This window comes from Giraffa tippelskirchi, chromosome 5 (genome assembly GCF_054371585.1).
Source record: "Giraffa tippelskirchi isolate mGirTip1 chromosome 5, T2T-mGirTip1v1.2.pri, whole genome shotgun sequence".
Lineage (NCBI taxonomy): Eukaryota > Metazoa > Chordata > Mammalia > Artiodactyla > Giraffidae > Giraffa > Giraffa tippelskirchi.
Window position 1 is genome coordinate 39,076,884 of NC_137279.1, and position 20,809 is coordinate 39,097,692.

General features: G+C 41.6%; 1 protein-coding gene across 2 annotated transcripts; it reads right to left on the minus strand.

The window, feature by feature from the left end:
- Nucleotides 1-214: 214 nt before the first annotated feature.
- FASLG (Fas ligand) lies at nt 215-20,423 on the minus strand. 2 transcript variants are annotated; one of them, XM_081489473.1, is made up of 5 exons: nt 20,127-20,423; nt 9,757-9,986; nt 9,104-9,149; nt 4,982-5,038; nt 215-3,622 (listed from the first exon to the last, which is right to left on the minus strand). In XM_081489473.1, coding segments are annotated over exons 1-5 (729 nt in total). In that variant the 5' UTR covers nt 20,128-20,423; the 3' UTR covers nt 215-3,227. The 2 variants fall into 2 exon arrangements, with proteins under 2 accessions (XP_081345599.1, XP_081345598.1); XM_081489472.1 differs by lacking the exon at nt 20,127-20,423 and having other exon boundaries at nt 9,757-10,303.
- Nucleotides 20,424-20,809: the final 386 nt, after the last annotated feature.

The following is a 20,809-nucleotide window of genomic DNA, read 5'->3' on the forward strand; positions in this document are numbered from 1 at the left end:
CCGTTGAATAATCTAGTCAAAGCTGGATAAACATGCACACACATCCATGAGACAACACAGCTATGGATTCACTACTCTGAAAAACATATCCACTGAAAGGCTTTTGCCTTATGATTAAAGTTGTTTAGTCAAAAAATATTTATTGAGCACCTAATATGTGCTAGCTCTGAGTTAGGTAATCTGGAATACAAAGGCAAACACAACAGAAAAGGTCTTGCTTTTGGAACTTTTATTCTAACAGGAAAAAAAAAAAAACAGATTTTTTTAAGTGATCAAATAAATAACTTAGCCAGGTTCCTGGCTAAGAAAAATGGAGCTCATGTGTGTGGAGAAAACCTTCTCAGATGTTTGTCTTTACCAGGAAAATGAGAAACGAAGCCATTACTGATGGAAGAGGAAGGGTAAAGAAAGGTTTGCGTTGTTTTGTGGTTTGATTTGTCTTTTAGTGAAAGGGAATACTTGAGTATATATGTATTACATGCTAGTGGGCATTATTTCATAGACAGAGCTAGTTTGAAGATCCAGAAGAAAGAAGAAAATTTTTAAACAGGTAAAGCAGGGAAGAGAAAATGAGTCTAGTGCACAAATAAATGGTCCTCTTCCTCCTCTGTATCGGATGGAAGAAAGAGATCATTCAGATGCAGGTGGGTTTGTGTTTCAGTGGTAGAAGTGAGATTCCATGGTGGGAGGAGGGGATGTGGTTGGTTTACAACAGGAAAAGACATGATGTAATTGTCTCAAACAGTGAAAAAAAAAAATGCTCGTGAAGAAACTGAAGAAAAAGTGGTGGGCCTTTGAATGCTGATTTGAAATCTCTGATCACTAATGTAAAGCAGTGCTTCTCAACCAGGAAGGATTTTGTCTCCCCATTCCCTGCCTGGGGACATTTGGCCTTATTTGGTGATATTTTTGGTTATCACACACATGAGGAAAGGGGAATGCTACTCGTATCTAGTGGGTAGAAGGCAGGGATACTGCTAAACATACTACAATGCACAGGCAGGACAACCCTCACAACAAAGAATTAGCCAGCTCAGAATGTCAATAGAACCGAGGCTGGGAAACCCTGACATAAAGTGATGTCATATTTATTTACAGACCATCTCGCAAAAGCTACAGAAGGAGACAGTGATCTTCCTTGTGGGCAGAGGTGGAGCCACAGGACAGGATGAGAAGAGGACTTAACTTTCATCCTTTATCTTTGTATACCTTTTACAATTTGTACTATGTGCACACATTACCTATTCAAACCAATCAAAATACAGAAATAATTCACTGATAGAGAAATAATTGATTGGCTGATTTAAGTAGATGATAGATAAAAATAAAATGAAACTAGTCAATCAGTTTGAGTCGTTTTTCTCCAGCAACATCCAGCTGCTATGATGCCAGCATAAAGAAAATGAGATTTTTACAAGAGGAAAATAGTGACTGTAACAGAGTATTTTGGAGTTCAGGGTCTTTTCAAGGTACTGATTGTAATGACAGATCATGGAATCTAAGCTAAATAGAGAAAAGTGACGATAAAGAAGGAGCTGATAGATAAGCAAGAAAATGATACTATTTATTAATTGAACATCAAACATGGAAAAATATATATTTTAGGAGAGAAAATGTTGGACCAATTGAGTTGGAATTACAGGAGATTGTGTTGTGAAAATAAGGTGCTGAAATCAAATTCTAACAGAAGTGTTATTTTTAACAGTGACAATGTATAAGGAGAAGTCATGGTAATGAGCATTTGGACAAAATAGGAAAAGGTCATTGTGACTGATCAAGGTGAGGAAACAAGAAACAGGTGTTTGGATGGCTCTATCAGATTTGTAGCTTCTTCTGGAGAATGAAGTACCTCCCCTTATTAATAATGGCAGATACTATTTTTGACATTCCTGTATGTATCAGATATTTTATGTACATATCACCCCCCTTTTGTCCAAAAAAGATCAAGTGATCTGCTTAGTTATTAAGTAGAGGAACAAAGATTCAAATTCAGGTTTTTAGGCCCAAAGTCTATGCCCTTTCCATTGTGCCATGTCTCTGCCCCCAGGAAAAGACAAACTGTCATCAAATCTATGGGAAATGGGTGAGCTTAACACTGGCAATAATACTGGTAATGGAAACTCTGGGTAGTAGGAGAAAGAAAGGAAAGAGAATATAGTGAGGAGAGGAGAGCCTGGCAAAGATGCAAAGGTCTGCCTCATAACTTTTCTCACACTAGTAAACTCTTCTTTGAGTGGGCTTAAGTCATAATGAATGAGGAAACCATGGAGAAAAGAAATAATAAGGAAAATATACAAACCTTAGTGATTTCCAAATAGAACACTCATAATGTCTACCTATATTACAAAATATAGGTTTTGTTATGGGTATTCTTTTCATTAAAAATGTACAAAATACATATAAATATGGTTACATTATGGGAAAACAGCATTAATAACTGACAATCAAAGGCTTTGAGGACTATTAGAGTTGGTTACCAAAAAGCATTCAAAATCTACCACCAAATGCAGCCCATATTCTCCTAACATGCCCTTCCCAATTTCCACATTCTTTCTACTTATGTAACCCTCTAGTCACATACTCACACTCACACACACACACGCACACACACACACACCTACAATTGCACTGGAAATATACATGCTGTATAGGGAGTGTGTTGAGTTCCCAAAAGATTTCTTTTGCTTCTCTGTTAATATCACCTGATGACTCAGGCTCTACATCTAGAAATAAAGATGCTGCCAGTGGGACGCTGGCCTTTCAGTCTCTTTAGCTTATCATGCAAGCCTGGTCCTCTTTTCCCATCCCTTATACATTCATGTCACATCCATATACATGAAAGACAGCTTCCCCTGAGGTAGACAGTAGACCCACCCCAAGAGGTGAGTTAAAAGGTGCCATTTTCAATGTGTCCAAATGCACTAGGCCACTTAAGACGAGTGTAGTTGCTGGCACAAGCAACCAGTAGTCACTTTTCCCTGCCTTTCCATCTCCACATGGTAGCCCACAGTTTCATGTTCATTACTCATAGTCCTCCTCCTGTCTGGTTTGTGGACCTTAGGTGAGATAAGGAACTGTAGACCTGCTGGATTCTGTGGTCTCAAGATCCTCTTGGTTCATGTCTTCTTTCATGACCTCAAGTGGACTTAAGAAAACTCTCATTCAAGACAAGATTCTCAGGGCCTGTAACAAGGAATCATAATGGAGAGAATCCCAGAGTGCTTTTCTTAGAGTTTATATAAGCCAAAAAATGTCTTAGATTCCTCAAAACTGACCAGAGAGAGTTCAGATACATTGACATATAAATGGTCAGCACTGGTGAGATTGAATACAGCCCCCAGGTAGCTGCTGCGGGCCCACATCTTGCCAGTAGTGCAGTAGTTCATCATCTTCCCCTCCATCAGCACCATGTCCTGGGGATACCTAAAGTTCCTGGAGTAGACCTTGTGGCTCAGGGGCTGGTTGTTGCAGGACTGACCCCGGAAGTATACTTTGGAATACACAAAATACAGCCCAGTTTCATTGATCACAAGGCTGCCCTTCTTGTACTTCACCCCAGAGACCAGGGCAATTCCATAGGTGTCTTCCCATTCCAAAGGGATGGATCTTGAGTTGGGCTTGCCTGAAATCAAACCAGAGAGGAGCTTTCAGCCAGGAATGCTCATGTATCCCACAGACCAAGCTTTCAAGGCAAAACTGTGGACCATTCCTCGAGCAAGTGCTTTTTCCCTAAATGACATAGAACTGGGTGATGGGTCAGACCTGACCTGTCACTGAACTTCTTCAGCACATTTATCAAACTGGCTCCCTCAATTTTATCATCCACACAACTGGGACAATAACATATGTCTCTAACCAACTGCATTGAGAAAAGACTAGGATGATTTTAGCTCTCTGGAACAGAGATTCTATGAACAGAGGTTCACAACTAGCATCCAAACTGCTAGTGTTTGAGTCTCTTCATGAGAGGAGAAGTCAAATCCAAGGAATTCTGAAGTTCTAAAGTTGGAAAGGACCTTAGGAATCATCTAGTCCAACTCTTTACCTACACGAAAGATTCTTCAGTGTGGGCAAAAATCCCCTTTCCTTTGTATCCACGCAGCATGGTGTACATACCTACTTCAAGCAGAGAATGCTGGAAATATTGCTTTCATACATGTCTTTCCCTATTCGATTGTAAGCTCCTTGAAGGCAGGAGCCATGTGTGATTCACCTCCATGTGCCCCAGGTTTGGCACACAGCACATGCTCAAGAAATATCTGTTGATCTAAACTGGATCATTTTACAGCCTCTGCTGACATAGTTTCAGGGACAGCAGCATGCCAGTTTCTGTGATACTCATCCACTTTGCAGATATTGGTGGACTTCACACTGACAGTGCCCCCACTGTCTTGCTATCAAATCATGTCACTCCACTGCATGACCACGTGTGCCAGGACCCGGCCTCCCTTCTACTTCTGCTCACGGACAGAGTAAAGCTCTTCCAGAAAACCAGGGCAACACATATTGAAATAATTCACTGTTCACTATCTCCCCAGCTCTCACCTCTTGGACTTGTGTCCCAAATTCCCTACAGGTCCTTGGAGTGAGTGAAGAGAGTGAGCTCATTATGAGCAGGGATCATGTCATAAGCAGCTCCATTTCTCCAGTTTAGAGCAGGGCCTTGCCCAGAGCAGAGCCACCGTGTGTGTGTGTGTGTGTGTGTGTGTGTGTGTGTGTGTGTGTGTGTGTGTGTGTGTGTGTGTGTGTGTGTGTGTGTGTGTGTGTGCGCGTGCGTGCGTGAGCAGAGCCACCGTGTGTGTGTGTGTGTGTGTGCGTGTGTGTGGTGCTGACGTGACTAGAAAGATGTGACGTGACTACTCTTGGGTTTCAAATACTGTCACTGGAAAGTATCAGCTCCCTCAGAGCACAGTTACAGAAGCCAACCAGCTACTCTGCTTTCTGCCAAAGGCTTTCCCAAGACGGCCCTCCAGATACAGACCTGTTAAATGAGCCGCTTTTTTCAGTTCCTTTTTCTCAGAGGGTGGACTGGGGTGACCTGTATTATAGAGAGATGAAAGATACATGTAAAAGTGACATAACTACTATTCTTTTTTGTGGGACTCTAAACAGGGCATTTAAATAAGAGATTTTTTATAAGCATAAATGGCAACAGTCTACATACATTAATCATTCAAGTCCAAACTGTAGGACTTACATCAGCCTATATTTCAGAAACAGAGAGGTAAAAAGGAGTCAAATTAAGATAGACACGCATAAATTATAATATACTACAAAACAGTATAAAGGTTGGTTTATAAAGACCTGCCATGTAAGTTACTGCATTTGTAACTCCCAACAATCCTTTGAGGTAGAGATTATTGTCCCATCTTACAGATGGCAAAATGAGCTTGAAAGCGGGGTGACTTGTCCAAGAAGACCCGCTAACTCAGTGTCAGAGTGGGACCAACACACAGGTCTCCTGAGTCCAAATCCAGGGCTCTTTCGTCTCTGGCTCTGCTGCCCTCAGGACTACAGGACAAAGGTTGAAGAAGACTGCTAATGTCCAGGCCACCAGGTCTTCCCCAATGGCATTCTACAGTTGGCCCCAGATTAATTATTCTAAGGTCTCACACACCTCGAATGACTCCTCATTAAACATGTAATTGCATACAGGTGTTCCCCACCACATGCTCTCTGCCCATCTGTCCAGCCTTCTCTGGCTTACTCACCCACACTGGACACTGCCACACAACAGTTCTGAGCATACCCAGCCTCCCTGCCTCTGTGCTTTTGTCCATGCTGTTCTTCCTGCCTGGAATGCCCTCCCAAACTGATCTCTGTGTCAAATTCCTATTGACACTACAAACACCATCTAAAATATCTCTTTTCCTGGAAAACCTTCCCAAGCCTTTCTAATCAAATATGACTTTTCCCTCCTTTGAAACCTTGAAGCACTCTGTCTTCACCCTCATGTCGGTTCTGACTCGCGTTTTTTTAATGGTAACTGTATGACTCGTCTTACTCCTCCAAATAAATGGCAAATTCCTTACTATATGTTTAATCTACCAGAGTAATTAGCTCAGTTTCTAACCCAGGGCATGTGATCAGTACATGTTCACTAAATTAAACTGAAAGATTTAAAATAGCAGTTCTCAAAATAGATACTATTTCACTGACTGGAGATATTCCAGTGGAATAGCACTACCATTTGGCTAATGAATTCGGCTAACTTAGACTTTGAAGAAAGTTGCATAGACGAGTGCTCATCCACATCAGGCTCCTCATGGTTAGCCTGTAAAACTCCATATGGTGTGCGGATGCTCCAATCAACTGAGACTATGATGTGAGCAGTCATTCCCTCTGTAGCTGCCCAAGACCACACACCATGAATGAGGTGTTAGCGAACAGGAAAGGCAAAACTGAGTCTCTTCTATATTCCTATACCACAAACCATCTGTGCAGCTATCTGGCATTCAGCCATGAACTGACAGGAAATGGAACAGAGAACCACATGTTGTCTATCTTTATATTTCTCACAGTGTTGGTCTTATAGAAGGTACTCAATAAAAATACCTGCTGGATAAATGCTGGAATAAATAAAGAAGAAATACACCCTACACTTTTGGTGATGACTGTTTCCTGCCCCAGGGACTTTGCACATGCCCTTCTCAGTGCTGGACTGCTTTTCCCAGCCTCCCATCCAACTCACACACACACACACACCCATGTTAACAACACCTCCTTAGAGGGGACTTTCCAGACCACTCTATCTTAGGTTGCATTTAGCACAGCTTGAAAGTATGTTGTCTGTTTGCTTGCTTTTGTTTATCTTCTCTAGCATGCTAAGAGCTCCATGAGAGCAGGCCCCTTGTCTCTCTTGTTCTGTCTTCACCCACTAACCCACACCCAGCCTGGCATACAGGAAGCACTCCAAGAACATTTGTGAATGAATAAAAGATTCAATGAGTTAACTGTGGAAAAATGACAGTGAACCAAATAAGAAAGTTTAAATAATCTACAGTAGTAAGTATCTCCCAGTTAACCTGTTGGAGTATAAGTCCTTCTAGATGCTTACTAAGAATATGAAAATATGTATATGCATTTAAAGAGTGAATATTAAACTAAATACACTGTTTTATAACTTGTCTTTTTATCTAACAATATGGACTACACAATCTCTATGACATTAAATGTTCTTCTAGTGTAGTTTTAGTTGCTGCATATTATGCTCTTGTGTGAATACACTGTAATGTGTTTAACTAATTTCCTATTGAGTGGCATTTAACTTTCTCCTAAGTGGTTTATTAGAAATAGTCATATAAGCAAGTGGTGAACATCCTTATTATAAATTTTCAGGCACATTTTATTTTCTTTACATAGCTTTAGTGATGAGATTACAAGGTAATTTAACAGTATTAATCCTCAGATATATTTTTCCCAACTGCTCTTTAGAGAAGGTATAGGAATTTACATCCCCAGTGACTGTCACTAAGCAGACCCTTTTCACTTGCATTTTTTGCCAACTGGGCTTTATTTTTTTAAACTTCACTAATTAGATGGGCCATCCTAGGTATCCCCCTTTTTAAAATTTGCATCTCTTATCTCATTAGTAGAGTTGCTAATTTGATTTCTGTGTGATAACACACCAATTTCTGGCCCATCTGGTTTGGTCTAAAAAGATACTTAATACTTGTTAGTGGGACAGATTGACCTGACTCATCTGCTAACTTGATTTTTAATCACTAAAAGAACTCTAGAGAGTGTTGAGAGATGAGTAATTTGGTACCCATTTTACCGGCCACATTCCACTGATCTTCAAAGCTATTTTATTTTAGAAATCCTCCAGAAGCTTTATTCTTCTAACGAACATTTGTACTCTGCTTGGGTACATCTGGAATTTCTCTTTACAGGATCATACCCAGAACTAGAAACCAAAGGACCCTACCAATAGCTCCTGCAAGAGCCTACCTTCTAGGGCAATAGGGTGACTTGGGCTTCTCAGGCACAGCCTGAGAATTTGGAGCAGGCTTCCCTGACTAGATGACCAGTGCTCTCTTCTCTCTTATTCCCAATTTCTAAGGATGAGATTTACTTATTGTCTTTGCAGAGGCATCTTGCCTGTCATCTTTATTTCTCATTCCATGGTCATCAGAGACAGATAGGGTAGGAGTTTCCCTGGGTCACAGGGCCAGAGCACGTACTGGTAAGAGCTGGAGGTGACAAGGCATCAGGAGCCTGAGTTCCTTCTCAGCCCCATTCCACAGCAGAGGTCTTGGGCACATTACTAATCTGTCTGGTGTTTTCTTTCTCTTCTGAAAGATGAGATGACTGGACCGGTTGTTCTCTAAGCTCCTTTCCATCTTAGTTTAATGAGTATTCCAAATCCACAGTTTCCGAAACTATGTCAGGCAACTTTAGGAGGCGATGTTCAACACTGTGATCTTCCTGTCCTGGATTTCACACAGATGATTTCCCTTTATTATCAAAAGTAGCTCATGATTGTGTCTGAGTGAAGTGGGACCACCCTCTGAAAAATGCCTAACGTCTTCTTCCAAGCTTTCCAGCAGCTGCAAAAGAACCACCCTAATGTGGATGACTGGTTGCCCACTCTTTAAAAGCTTAAATATAATCTATTAAAATTTTAAATCAGGTATGACTCTTAAGTAATCTCTTATATAGAGTTTAAATAGGAGAGCAAGGATCTTTCCCAGCAACAGCTGTGTCTGCCTCCACCTCCCTTTCTCTCCTGAGGGACTATAGCCCCCTCCCTGTGCATGGGAATCAGGAGGCCTGAGGAAGGGGGCAGGCCTGGAGCCAGCTACTTGGGGGGCAAAGGTCCAGGGTTGTACACGTGTGTTTCTCTCTCCAAATTCAAGCAGAAATTTTAGTTTTTAATTTTTTTGTGATACTTAACTAAACTAACTTTGAACAGTTAAACTCACTTCATATTTTAGGGCAGTTTCAAGAACCAAAATGACCAGAGATTTCAGAATTGGTTAGGATTCTCTTCCATAGTCTACATATGCCCAAGAATAAGATGGAATTCAAGGTACTCCTTCAACACGGTTCAGTGCTGAGGAGTGTTTTTAGAAACTCAACGTGCAGGCATAAAAGAACTCACCTATTTGCTTCTCCAAAGATGATGCTGTATGCCTTTGGCTGGTGGACTGGCAAAAGAGAAAAGATATGTAATAACTATGAAGTTCTTTAAGCAAAGGAAGAAGAATTGTCAGATAAACTAAGCACTGTAAAGGGAATCTAAGCACCCAGAACCTCTCCTAACTCAGACTCTGGCCACGCAGTTATGTCGGTCTATGCCTCAGTTTTATGATTTGAAATAGTTCCAATACTTTTAAGCACTTTCAAGGAAATTTAGTTTGTGCATTTGAACAAATTCACTTCTCAGATGCCAAGTTCCTTTTCTTTCTTGAATCGAGTATGAGGTACATAGTAGAGTTCTTCCTTTCTCAGATGATCAGCCAACTGAGAAAGCAAGAACTCTTAACTGCCAGTCCTAATTTGATCCTGATCCTTCCCAAGATAGAAATATTCCTTCCACCCATTTGAGCCCCCATTTCTCTGCAGGTGGAATAGGATGGCTAGCGTGATTCATTTCTAAGACAGGAAGAAAGGATTGAGAAGTATGCTGCAAGCAAAGTGTGGTCCATGTGGATTCCTGTCGCCCCCCGCCCCCCTCGCCACTGCAGCAGGGCAGTTTCACCCCATTCCCCACCCCCGCACCTTCAGGGCGCGGCAAACCCCCAGGCAGCTTACCTCTCTGAGTTCAGCCAACTCCTTCTGTAGATGGAACAGCTGAAATATCCCCAGCCCCAATCCAACCAGGGCCACCAGAACCATGAAAAACATCACAAGGAGACACAGGCCTGTGCTGTGGTCCCTCCTTTTCTTCAGAGGTGGTGGCGGTAGTGGAGGCAGGGGTGGCGGTGATGGTAGTGTTGGGGGTGGCGGCGGTGGTGGCCTCCTTTGCCCCGGCCTTCCTGGCACTGAGGACGGACAGGGGAAGACTGATCCGGGAGAGGCCCAGGGGGAGCTGGCACTGCTGTCCACCCAGAAGATTGGGGGGTATGGGTAATTCAAGGGCGGCTGCATGGCATCCAGTGCCTCAGGCCAGCCCCCAGCCAAGGGTTTTCCTCCTCCTCAGTCGTGCAGAGGCCCAGGTGTCAAGGGCCGGACTCCTGTTTCTGACTGCTCAAGAGAAGGAAGCCGGTTCTCTCTTTATAGAGTTTCCAGAACCAAGGGAAACACTTCTCTTTCGTTCTCTCTTTCGGCTTCTCAAAGGGACACCCACTCACTCTGCATCTGAGACCTCAAGAAGCTCAGAGCAAACCCCCGGGAAGTTTCCGCCCACAACTTTCTGATGAAAGCTTTCAAAACCCCAATCGCTGCTGCCCTGCTCCCTGAAAGGCTGGTAGGGTGGGCTCGTTGTCCTCAGGCCCTGAGAGAGCAGGTAGCATCAGCACAGCTCTGTGGGCTCCGGCCGTTGTTCAGCTACAAGGAGAGTGGCCTGTGGGGCGAAAGCACCAAGTCATGGCCAGAGGAGTCACTTCTGTGACTTACCTTTGGCAGGAGGGAATCACCCCCTGCTGCCATCCCTCCCCCACACCCAAGTACTATTTACCCTGACACAGCAAAGCACCGTAGTTTACAGGTTACAAACCTGCCCACCTACTCTATAATAGATCAGAAATTGCAAACCAGTGGTCCACCAGAGGTCACAGAGCCCTCTCAGACTTGCTTTGCTTGTGCCTTACAATGTTGTTTATTTACTGTCCTCCTCAAAAAAACGGGATAGTCCATAATGCAGGCACTCATCTCTGTTTTGCTGAACCTAGAACTCAGGCCAGAAAAGCAGTTGGCATTGCGAAACTTTCAGTATCACAAGATAAACCAACCACAGATGCCTGGGGAAAAAGATTACTGTTGAGACTCACAGTGGACTGCTGTTATGGCCTGAATAGTGTTCTTCCAAAGTGTAAGCACCACACCCCAATCCCCAATGTAATTGTATTTGGAGATAATGCCTTTAAGGTGTAATTAAGGTTAAATGAGGTCGTCTGAGTGGGACCCTAATCCAACATGATTAATGTCCTTACAAGAAGAGGTAGAGAGCTCCCTTGGTGGTCCAGTGGTTGAGAATCTGCCTTGCAATGCAGGGGACACATATTCCATTCTTGCTCTAGGAAGATCCCACATGCCATGGGGCAGCTAAGCCCGAGAGCTGCAACTACTAAACCCACATGCCCTAGAGCCCATGCTCTACAATGAGAGAAGACACTGCAATGAGAAGCCCGTGCTGTCTACGATTAGAGAAAGCCCATGCACTGACAAGGACCCAGCATAGCCAAAAATAAATAAGTATTTTTTGAAAAAATAAGAAGAAGCAGCTGTAGAGACAATAGGGATGCATGTGTACAGAGAAAAGGCCAAGTGAGTACACAGCAAGAAGGTGGTTATCTATAAACCAAGAAAAGAGGACTCAGGAGAAATCAGCCCTACCAAAACTTTGATTGTGGACTTCTATCATCCAGAATTGAGAAAATAAATTTTTGTTGTGTAGGCCATTCAGAAAAATTGGGATAGTCCATATACATTATAGTCATATTAGGTTTTGAAATACTAGAATACTGGACAGTCTGGAGGCTCTGTCTGCAAACCCAATCAGCTGGAGTTGGGCCATTGCTGCAGCTCTCAGGGACAGGACATGGGTATGCCAGGCTGCCTGGCTTGCACACCTTCCACTGAGTTTCCCATGCACCTCACTGCGCAAAATGGCCTTCCTGGGCCCTTTAGGCATCTCTGTTTGCTACTTCTATTATGGTTGTCAACATTTGTTGGGTCATGGAGAAAGCCAGGGAGTTTCAGAAAAACATCTATTTCTGCTTCATTGACTACCCTAAAGCTTTTGACTGTGTGAATTACAACAAACTGGAAAATTCTTTAAGAGATTGGAATACCAGACCACCTTACCTGCCTCCTGAGAAACCTGTATGCAGGTCAAGAAGTAATAGTTAGAACCAGACATGGAACAACTGACTGATTCAAAATTGGGAAAGGAGTATAATAAGGCTGTATATTGTCACCTTATATGCAGAATACATCATGTGAAATGCTGAGCTGGAGGAATCATAAGGTGGAATCAAGATTGCCAGGAGAAATATCAATAACCTCAGATATGCAAATGATACCACTCTAATGGCAGAAAGTGAGGAGGAACTAAAGAGCCTCTTGGTGATGGTGAAAGAGGAGAGTGAAAAAGCTGGCTTAAAACTCAACATTCAAAAACTAAGACCATGGCATCCAGTCCCATCACTTTGTGGCAAATAGAAAGGGAAAAAGTGGAAACAGTGACAGATTTTATTTTCTTGGGCTCCAAAATCACTGCAGACAGTGATTGCAGCCATGAAATTAAAAGACCCTTGCTCCTTTGAAGGAAATCTATGACAAACTTAGACAGCATATTAAAAAGCAGAGACATTACTTTGCCAACAAAGTCAAGTCTAGTCAAAGATATGGTTTTTCCAGTAGTCATGTACAGATGTGAGAGTTGGGTCATAAAGAAAGTGGAGTTGAAGAATTAATACTTTCAAATTGTGATCCTGGAGAAGACTCTTGAGAGTCCCCTGGACTGCAAGGAGATCAAACCAATCAATCCTAAAGGAATCAACCCTGAATATTCATTGGAAGGAATGATGCTAAAGCTCCAATACTTTGGCCACCTGATGTGAAGAGTTGGCTCATTGGAAAAGACCCAGATGCTGGGAAAGATGGAAGGCAAAAGGAGAAGAGGACGGTAGAGGATGAGATGGTTAGACAGCATCACTGACTCAATGGACATGAATTTGAGCAAACTCCAGGAGAGAGCGGAGGACAGAGGAGCCTGGTGTGTTGCAGTCCATGGGGTCGCAGAAAGAAAGACATGCCCGAACAACAACAACAAAACAACAAAAGAGATCATTTGACTTAATTTCAATATATAATAATTAAAAGAAAAGAGATAGAAACAATACAGAAAAATAACAGCAAATACATCACCAAACTAGGCTGACCTATATCCAGACTTGAACAGTGCTGGGAAGTCCCTCATTAACAGCAATCTGGAGTCCCAGTTGGGAAAGAGTCCTGAGCAGTGCGTCCACCCCATGGGTGAGACCCCAAATTGCAGTTTCAAAGGCTCCTACTTGTAATCTCAGGTTGCAAACTGATACCATCATCAATTTGCACCTAAAAATGTAGCTATGGTTTTTGTAACTTTTGAACTGTGGTGTTGGAGAAAACTCTTGAGAGTCCCTTGGACACCAAGGAGATCCAACCAGTCCATCCTAAAGGAAATCAGTCCTGAATATTCATTGGAAGGACTGAGGCTGAAGCTGAAGCCCCAATACTTTGGCCACCTGATGCGAAGAAGTGACTCATTTGAAAAGACCCTGATGCTGGGAAAGACTGAAGGCAGGAGGAGAAGGGGACAACAGAGGATGAGATAGTTGGATGGCATCACTGATTCGATGCATATGAGTTTGAGTAAACTCCGAGAGTTGGTGATGGACAGGGAGGCCTGGTGTGCTGCAGTCCATGGAGTCACAAAGAGTCGGACGTGACTAAGCGATTAAACTGAAGTGAACTTTTAAATGCTTGTTTCACCTTGTGCATTTTAGGATTTTGTTGGGCCCCGGGGTGGGTTTTGTTGACCCTCAGGGGCTCAAGAATTCCAGGACCTGCTCCCTTTCTTATCTAAAGTGCTGCCTTACTTGCTGTGCGTGCAGGCAGGTATGGAATCTGGGCAGTGTCCAGGCAGGTGAGAAGCCGGTCAGAAGCCTGTTCTCCTGCTTCTGAAGCCTAAACAAGACTTCCTCCATTTTAATTTCCCTAACATGGCACAATATTCTCACTCTTTTACAGGTGGTTGGAGTTAACATGCTTTTAAAATCACATATGGGTTTCTTCATAGTCAAAAAATATAGTAAGTTTATAATTAATAATCAGAAAACATAATTTTAAGAGTTCCACATTATGTAGAACCAAAACATAACCGTTAAAGTATCCTGAAGTAATTCTTAATAGCAGTTGTATAGAATCATATTTTTAAACTATAAAAATTTTCCTGAGAATGGCAAAGATTCAAATAAATGGAAAAAATCCCCCATATCCTGGATGGGGAGGTCAGAAAAGTGATTAGGGTTGTGTGCTTCTGTTGTGAGACTTCCTGAGTTCAAATCCCAGCTTTTCCACTTATTAGTTATGTGAATTGGACAGGTCACTTTCCCTCCTCTGCGCCACAGTTTTCTCATGTATAAAAATGGGCATGATTATAATAGTACCTATTTCACAGAGTAATATGAGAATTAAATGAGCCACAGCATTTGATACACTTAAAATAGTCCTCAACATAAAAGTAAGCACTCAACAAATGTTACTGTTATTGTTGTGTTTGTGGGAAAATATAGTGTATCTTCCCACAAATAATCTGGCTGTAGACTTAATGTAATTTACCTTCTTTCACGAAGAATAAAAGACAGGGGAGAGAGGAGAGATTACAGTAAAAACTACAAGTTAATGTCTGACGTCCAGTATCCTGAGAGATGCTACCAGTGAACAGATGCACCGATGGATTCTTCTGTTTCAGGCTAAGACCGCGCTGCTTTTCTATCTCAAACTCCCACAGAAAATTCTAGACCTATTCAATAAGAATTATGCTGTAGTTTCACATTTTCCTCTGTCCTGCTTCTTTTCTTGATTCATTCTGTGGTAGCCAAAATCAGAATCCTAATATCTGCCCCCAACCCACTCAATACCCTCCAATCCTAGAAAGAACTCTGAGCTGAAATAGAGACAAAGGGAGCAGTCTTAAACCTGGGTGTCGCTCTTTGACAATGCCACTCCAAGCATCACAGGTTGGTAAAGTTCCTAGCAAAATAAACACCCTGACAAACAACGACAGGGGCCCATCATAGTTTGGGGTTCTACCAGAACCTTAGGAATTAGCAAAAATAATCTTTTACAAATTGATGTTAACTCTGTGATCACTAAAGGGAAAAATTTGTGTATTTGCTCTTGGGAGATGCACTGAATAAATAAATCAAAGAGTCAGCAGGCTGGCAGCTCATCCAAATTGAAGAGTTTCTTTCCTTCTCACCTTCCCCCTCCTACCTGCATCTCTGATTCTGGAACCAGGGTTCCTTGAGGATGGATGGGGCAGAAAGATTCAGAGTTGGTGATTTCTTTCAGCAGGTAGGATCACCAGTCACAGAGATTTAAAGAGATGTGCATGAGTTCATCTTTGTTTTTCTCTACATGTGAATCAGTTTTCTTAACATAATCCATCTTTTCTCCAAGTGAATTACAGTGATATATTTATCATATATGAAGTTTGTACATATAGTTGGGTCTTTTTCTGGGCTCTTATCTTTGTTTCATTGATTTATTTCTCTATTCCAGTACTAGGGTCACACAGTTTTCACAACTATAGCTTTATAAAATGTCTTGAGGCTAGTATGGCAAAATTTTCCCTCTTTGATCCTCTTTTTCAAAATTAACTTGAGAATAGTTAATCTCTCCTATATCTATTAGGAAAAGAAAAACTACCATGGTCTTAAAATGTTCTACTGGACTCTTTACTGTAATTGCACTAATTTAGGTGAAGTATTTTCTTTACAATGTTTTTGCCCTATCAACAGCTTTTCATCTGTCTTTTATGGCTTTTAAAATTTTTCTCCAGGATGGTCTTCTCCATTCTTTCTTAGATTAATTGCTTGATATTTTGTAATTTTGTTGTGATAAAAAACTTTGTCATTTTCTGGGGTATTTTTAGATTCTGTGGTAAGCAACCTCTACATAACCCCAATGATCCTCCACCTTCTGGTATTCACACTTTTTCATAATTCCCTCCGCTTAAGTGTGGACTGGACCTGCTGACCCACTTCTAATAGAATAAAGCAGAAGTGTTGGGATAGCACTTCCAAGATCAAGTCATTAAAAGGCTGGTTTCTGCACTGCAGATGGCTGTCTTCTCATTGTATCCTCTTAGGGCAGAAAGAAAAAGGAAGCAAGATTTCCTCTGGCTCTCATTAGGGCACTAATCCCCTTCATGGGCTTCCCTGGTGGCTCAGACAATAAAGAATCTGCCTACAATGCGGGAGACCTGGGTTTTATCCCTGGGTTGGGAAGATCCCCTAGAGGAGGACATGGCAACCCACTCCATTATTCTTGCCTGGAGAATCCTCATGGATAGATGAGCCTGGTGAGCTACAATCCAGTCGGTCAGTCAGTTCAGTTGCTCAGTTGTGTCTGACTCTTTGTGATCCCATGGATTGCAGCACGCCAGGATTCCCTGTCCATGACCAACTCCCGGAGCTTACTCAAACTCATGTCCATTGAGTCGGTGATGCCATCTGACCATCTCATCCTCTGTCGTCCCCTTCTCCTCCTGCCTTCAGTCTTTCCCAGCATCAGTGTCTTTTCCAGTGAGTCAGTTCTTCACATCAGGTGGCCAAAGTATTGGAGTTTCAGCTTCAGCATCAGTCTTTCCAAAGAATATCCAGAACTCATTTCCTTTAGGACTGACTGGTTGGATCTCACTGTAGTCCAAGAGACTCTCAAGAGTCTTCTCCAACACCACAGTTCAAAAGCATCAATTCTTCAGTGCTCAGTTTTCTTTATAGTTCAACTCTCACATCCATATATGACTAATGGAAAAACCATAGCTTTGACTAGACAGACCTTTGCTGGCAAAGTAATGTCTCTGCTTTTTAATATGCTGTTTAGGTTGGTCATAGCTTTTCTTGCAAGGAGCAAGCGTCTTTTAATTTCATGGCTGCAGTCACCATCTGCAGTGATTTTGGAGTCCAAGAAAATGAAATCTGTCACTGTTTCTATTGTTTCCCCATCTATTTGCCATGAAGTGATGGGACCAGATGCCATGATCTTCATTTTCTTAATGCTGTGTTTTAAGCCAACTTTTTCACTCTACTCTTTCACTTTCATCAGAGGCTCTTTAGTTCTTTGCTTTCTGCCATAAAGGTCATGTCATCTGCGTATCTGAGGTTATTGATATTTCTCCTGGCAATCTTGATTACATCTTGTGCTTCATCCAGCCCAGCATTTCGCATGATGTACTCTACATATAAGTTAAATAAGCAGGGTGACAATATACAGCCTTGACATACTCCTTTCCCAGTTTGGAACCAATCTGTTGTTCCATGTTCAGTTCTAACTGTTGCTTCTTGACCTGCATACAGATTTCTCAGGAGGCAGGTCTGGTCATCTGGTATTCCCACCTCTTGAAGAATTTTCCACAGTTTGTTATGATCCACACAGTTAAAGGCTTTGGCATAGTCAATAAAGCAGAAGTAGATGTTTTCTGGAACTCTCTTGCTTTTTTGATGATCCCACAGATATTGGCAATTTGATCTCTGGTTCCTTTGCCTTTTCTAAATCCAACTTGAACCTGGAAGTTCACAGTTCACGTACTGTTGAAGCCTGGCTTGGAGAATTTTGAGCATTACTTTGCTAGTGTGTGAGATGAATGCAATTGTGTGGTAGTTTGAACATTCTTTGGCATTGCCTTTCTTTGGGATTGGAATGAAAACTGACCTTTTCCAGTCCTGTGGCCACTGCTGAGTTTTCCAAATTTGCTGGCATATTGAGTGTAGCACTTTCACAGCATCATTTTTTAGGATTTGAAATAGCTCAGCTGGAATTCCATCACTTCCACTAGCTTTGTTCGTAATCATTCATAGTCACAAATGACTCTGATTTAAATAAATGTTCTTCATTCTGTAATAATTTAGACTCTTGTAAACTTATGGAACTCTCTTTATTTCTGGTAGTGTGCCTGTTGACTCCTGAGGTTTTCTTTCCTATATATATATAACATTATTAGTGTAATCTCCCTTTCTAATACTATGCCTCGTTCTTTTACTTTTCTTTTTGAGTTGTCCCAAACCTCAAGAACTATATAAAACAGTAATTGTGATTATGGGTATCTATATCTTGTCCCTAATCACAGAGAGACTGTTCTAAACTTTCTCACAATAAGTATGATGTTTTTCTAAGGTTTTTGTTTTTAATATATAACTCTATCAATAAAGTTTCCCATTATATCATCAGAATCTCATCAGTAAACAGATGGAACAGAAATCAGGATACCTTGAGAAGGGCCTGGCAAAAGGGACAACCACGTAAGTAAGGTGTAGGGAAATGAAAAAGAAAACGGTATACTGTTCCAGCACTAGAAGGAACAGGGCTGTTATGACCACTAGTTAAGAAGAAAGATAAGTTATTGGAACCCAAGAAGGACAGACTTGTATGGAGAAGACAACCTAAACAGGAATTGTGACTTCGAGTCAAGAATTGCAGCCAGTCCAAGATGGACCTGGAGAATAAATATCCTATCCTACTACAGGATAGGTCCTTCTTTTCTGCTGGGGCTTCCCATTAGGCAAATTCAGTCAGAAGCCAGAGGGCAAGGAAGTCCATTGAAGTAGTCCATATAAGGTAAATTCACAGGAAGCAAACTATAGTCCCATTTCCAACCATCACCTTCATCATGTTCGTACTGCCTAAAATTTTAATTCTGGGTTGTGATGGATCCTTACAGTTCCTTGGTACTAGTATTTAAATGGTAGTTTAGCTGGATATACATTTCAAAATCTGACATTTTTTCCCCCCAAAATTTGCAACTAAGATTTCTTTCAAAATTTTTATCTACTTTCTTGATGCTTTGAAGTTTTCAGATATCTTCCAGCTCAGTAATACATCCAGTACATTCTTCAGCTATATCTTTTCTAAAATTTAACAAATTCATTAAGATTTTTATTTCAACCATTACATTTTTTCAAATCCAATATTTCCCACCAGTTCTTCTTTGAATTGTTTTCCTTGATTAATGTTGTCGGTATTTTACCTTCATATTTTTGGAAGGTATGTCTCATGCTTATTTTAAACTTATTTTCTACAGTATTAATTTTCTTTGCTGGGTATAATTTGTTTGGTGTTGTCTTTCTTTTAGAGCACTGTGTCCTCGTATGTCTGATCACTTTTCCTTGTGAGCTTACACATTCCTGAGAGTTTCAGTTCTCATGGAGCATAATGTGAAGCATGCGTGTGGGAGCTAGAGGGAAGGAGAGGTGAAGGTGGCTAAGGCCAGGAATCCAGGAGTAATTTGTGCCCTTCCTAGTGAGCTTAGGGAGTTGGCAGTGGGTCCCTCCTTAGGAGGAAGAGCCTCTGGCATTATAATCTGGGGTAAGTCATCCCCTGTTTGTCATCTACCTTGCCAAGGAAAATCTACTGAGGGTCTGCCTGACATTGCTCTTTTTTTTGAGATTTTCTTCCTCAGCTGGAATCATTTATCTATACCTGCTGTTGACTCCTCCTCCCCATCTCAGCCAGATTCCAGCACTATATTGATATTTCCCCCAGTGCTTCTGGGCATCCACTGCTGTTTATCTGCCTCAAATGACAACCAAGCAATATAGGAAAAAGAAACACACAGAATCATAAAGCTCTGGCCTGGACCATCTCCATGTGGCATCTGACCCTCTTCTCCCCTGAGCTGCTGTAAACATACACCCACATGTACACTGAGATTCAGCCACCCCCTCTTCTCCCATCAAGAGCTTCTTAGGTTGATGTCAGTTTCTCAGGCCCATCAAGACACTGCCTATTTCTTGGAGTTGTTTCAAGGGTCAGAGTCAGAAACCCATGTTCATAAGTCATCTTGTCAGCCCTGCTATATTCTTTACATCTTTACATTCTCTAGTGTTATTGTGGGGATTAATTAAATGAGTTGATGAGTTGATTCACATGAGGCACTTAGGAGAGTGTCTGGAATATAGTGCATGGTTTACAACTGTTAGCAGTAATTATTATTTATCATCATCATCATTAATATGCAGAATAAATCTATGAAAATGAGTATATTATCTCTATAGATGAATAATTAGATTCAGAGAAGAAAGGTAAACCTGGCAAGCTTTATCTCAAGCCAGGCTTCAGTCACATTTAAGTCTATTTGATCTGCAAAGAGTATGCTCTTTATCTTCTTTTTATAGGTGGCCCTTTTCTACTCCCACTTCACAATCTGGTTGGCTCAGGGAAATCTATAAGATATTGAAAGCTTTTTAACTCACTTCAGGAGGTGGATGACCACAATTTTCTTTGTGCTTCAATTTGATCTCTTGTCTCTAAGATAAAGGTAAGTTTGATGTTCTTTTCTAGTATAAAAGACTGAACTGGAGGATAAGCTATCAAGCATAACTCTTGTTTCTCCAAGTCACAGCAACTTGAATGGGGAAAATCTGGAGACTGTGGATGACAGCAGCAATGGGGCCAAAATTATCCTTCATCCCTGCCACTCCATGCAACAGTATTATTGGATGTCAAGACTATTTTCATTTTTACCCGGTCTTCTGTGTATCAATTGGAGCCTGGACAGAAAAACAGAACCCACTATAAGTATGCAAAGTGGGGAAAGGATTAATACAGGAATTAAAGATTGGGTGAGCAAAAGTCAACAAAGACAACTTTAGGAAACTTTGAAGTTCAAACTTATGCTACAACCAGTAGTTTCAGCTTCCAACCACACTGATATTGGTGATTCTTAGGAAAATAGCAGAAAGCTGTAGGAAAACCCAAACCACTTCTGCTGTCCCCCACACACTCTTCAGTAACTACCGTGACAATCAGTGGCTTCTCCTCCATTACTTTCCAAATCTCATGCAATTGCTTCTCATTGATGGAATCCAATTGGAATCTCACTTGCAATGGAGTGGAGGAATTGTCATTTCTCAGCTTTATGCTCCTGGGAACAGGG